The sequence below is a fragment of the Penaeus japonicus genome, unplaced genomic scaffold (genome assembly GCF_977035675.1).
Source record: "Penaeus japonicus unplaced genomic scaffold, GWHDUDI00000001_assembly GWHDUDI00000037, whole genome shotgun sequence".
Classification (NCBI taxonomy): domain Eukaryota; kingdom Metazoa; phylum Arthropoda; class Malacostraca; order Decapoda; family Penaeidae; genus Penaeus; species Penaeus japonicus.
Window position 1 is genome coordinate 18397882 of NW_028234439.1, and position 2500 is coordinate 18400381.

The 2500-nt window shown below is 35.1% G+C and overlaps 1 protein-coding gene across 1 annotated transcript in view; it reads left to right on the forward strand.

Annotated features, from left to right (window-relative positions):
• Hacl (2-hydroxyacyl-CoA lyase) overlaps positions 1–2500 on the forward strand; it is a 10823-nt gene that overhangs the window by 193 nt on the left and 8130 nt on the right. The window contains exons 2-3 of the mRNA XM_086532658.1: positions 1036–1585; positions 2174–2282. Of these exons, the coding sequence (XP_086388784.1) occupies positions 1508–1585; positions 2174–2282 (187 nt within the window). The 5' untranslated portion in view covers positions 1036–1507. The remainder of the gene's footprint in view (positions 1–1035; positions 1586–2173; positions 2283–2500) is intronic.

A 2500-nucleotide genomic window follows, 5' to 3' on the forward strand; every position in this document is an offset into this window, starting at 1 on the left:
AGTCTTTGATAGGAGCGTGTGGTTAGTTTGTTGAGGAAATGACTTGTGAAATATTATGATTGCATTGTCATGATGATTTCTGTTTCAACATATTGTGAAGAATTAGATTATTTCTGAATAGACTGCATTCTGGCCTGGAAATAGTTTTCTTTATAATCGTATTGTATTGTAGTTTGATAAGCTGTGCAGTTTTTTCTTATTTCTACGGTATGTAACTTCAGCCATTGTGGGTTTGTTATTTACATCTACCCTTCTTTTTTATTTATTCATTAGACCACAATTATGATATTCACTAATCAAAATACAGTGCAAGAGAGGTGACAGTGAATCACAGTCGTTGGTGTACCGAGTCCCAAAAATGGAAATTTAATGAAACTGTTATTTTGTCTCTCTAGATGATAAATGAACCCATTAGGCTTATACATATTCTTTATCTGTAAATCATGATCCAGATAGTTTTAAATATTGTAACGATGAATTATGTAGTATAGGCCAGACTTATTCCTCCTCCTTTTCATTTTTATGTCATATCACTAATGTTTCTGATATTGAAATCCTAATATTGATATTTACAAGTTGTTTTACATTATGCAGACATGTGTAAATATCTAATGGTGTGATGAAACTATAGCTATTTAACTTCAATAATCGACATCTAATTATTTTCCTTTTATCATAATGATGAGATAGATCTCATGTGAAAGCAGATCAAATTCATTAAAAGGCTAATTCGTAGCTGATCCAAGGAGCAAAGTTCAGTTCAAAAATTACGCTACTCTATCTCTAATGAATTTGATAAGATAAGATTCATCTCCAGTAAGATCAAGATGATAAAATATGTGCTATTGATGCTCTCCATTCCCTTATTGCAACAGGAAATTAACTTCTTTTTACTTAGTATTATCCTACCTATTGGTTACATGCGTTATTCCAAAAGGAAAACCAAGATAATCGGCAACCTACTTGTCGTTATTCTGTGCTTATCTTAAATCTTGTAAGTTATCACAAGCTCTTACACTTTTTCATTATCTCCAGGTTTGTGAGATAGCATCCAGGATGAGGTCTGTCTCTAGTAACTAAAGACAGCCTTAAGTGTTTGTTGTATCTAGTAGGTGCTACTTCTGACGGTAAGTATTTTGCGTATGTTTGGTATTTAGAAGTTATACATATTGCTGTTGTCATTATTATTGTCATTCGTTATTCTTAGGATTATTAGTATTGCTATTAGTAATGCATAGAGTTATTAATATTATTATTATCAATATTTCAAATATCATTGTAATTATTATTATTTTGTATATCTTATTTTTCTCCATTATCAATGCAATTTGTCATCTGCATCATGGTTTATCACATACACTCCTTTTGAGATAGATTTTGCTGTTTTTGTTTTTTTTTACCAATAACTTCCTTTTTTTCCTTCTTCTTCTTCTTCTTCTTCTATGTTATAATCATGTACTCACACTCTGACATATATTATATTTCCTGAATAATCGGCAGAGAGAAAATGAGTGACGAGGAGACTGACGGAGCTCACATCTTGGTGAATGCTCTTGTGGATCAAGGAGTTGAATACATGTTTGGGGTAGGTACACACGGCCTTCCATGCGCTGTTTGATTCATTGTGTTTGATGGTCTCATGGGAAAGAAAGTGATATGTTGATTGGTTATGAGGATAATTTAAAGTTCGTATGATGATTTTCACCAGTAGAACTTTTTTTCAGGTGGGTGTGGGTGTGGTTGTAGGTGGTGGTGAGGGTGTGTGTTAGGGTGTGTGTGAGAGTGTGTGTGAGAGTGTGTGTGAGGGTGTGTGTGAGGGTGTGTGTGAGGGTGTGTGTGTGTGTGTGTGTGTGTGTGTGTGTGTGTGTGTGTGTGTGTGTGTGTGTGTGTGTGTGTGTGTGTGTGTGTGTGTGTGTGTGTGTGTGTGTGTGTGTGTGTGTGTGTGTGTGTGTGTGTGTGTGTGTGTGTGTGTGTGTGTGCGTGTGTGTGTGCATGTGTGTGCATGCATGCGTGCGTGCATGTGTGTGTGTAGGTGTGTGGTGTATCAGAATTAACAGCGTATCACAAAAACAAATTAATATCCAAATAGTTCAGGAAATGCCATGATCTGTACAGCATACAAACATCCTTATATTTAACCTGCCACAATTTTTATAACCATTCTTGGTTACAGATTGTCGGAATTCCTGTTGTCGAGGTGGCAGTGGCGGCACAACAAGCAGGAATCAAGTACATTGGAATGCGCAATGAGCAGGCAGCTTGTTACGCAGCGCAAGCTATTGGTAAAATATTTCTTCTTTCTTTCTTCCTTTTTTGTTTCTTTGTGTTCATTTTTTCTCTTTAGTTTTATTTTTCAATCCTGTTCTCCCTTTTTTTGGTGTCTTTTCTTGTGCTTTTCTTCTTTTTGATTCTATGATAAACTTGATTTATTAAAAGTATTTGTGAATGGTTTTAGAGACTTTTTACAGAGAGCTGCTTATCTTCCTGAGACACATAATTT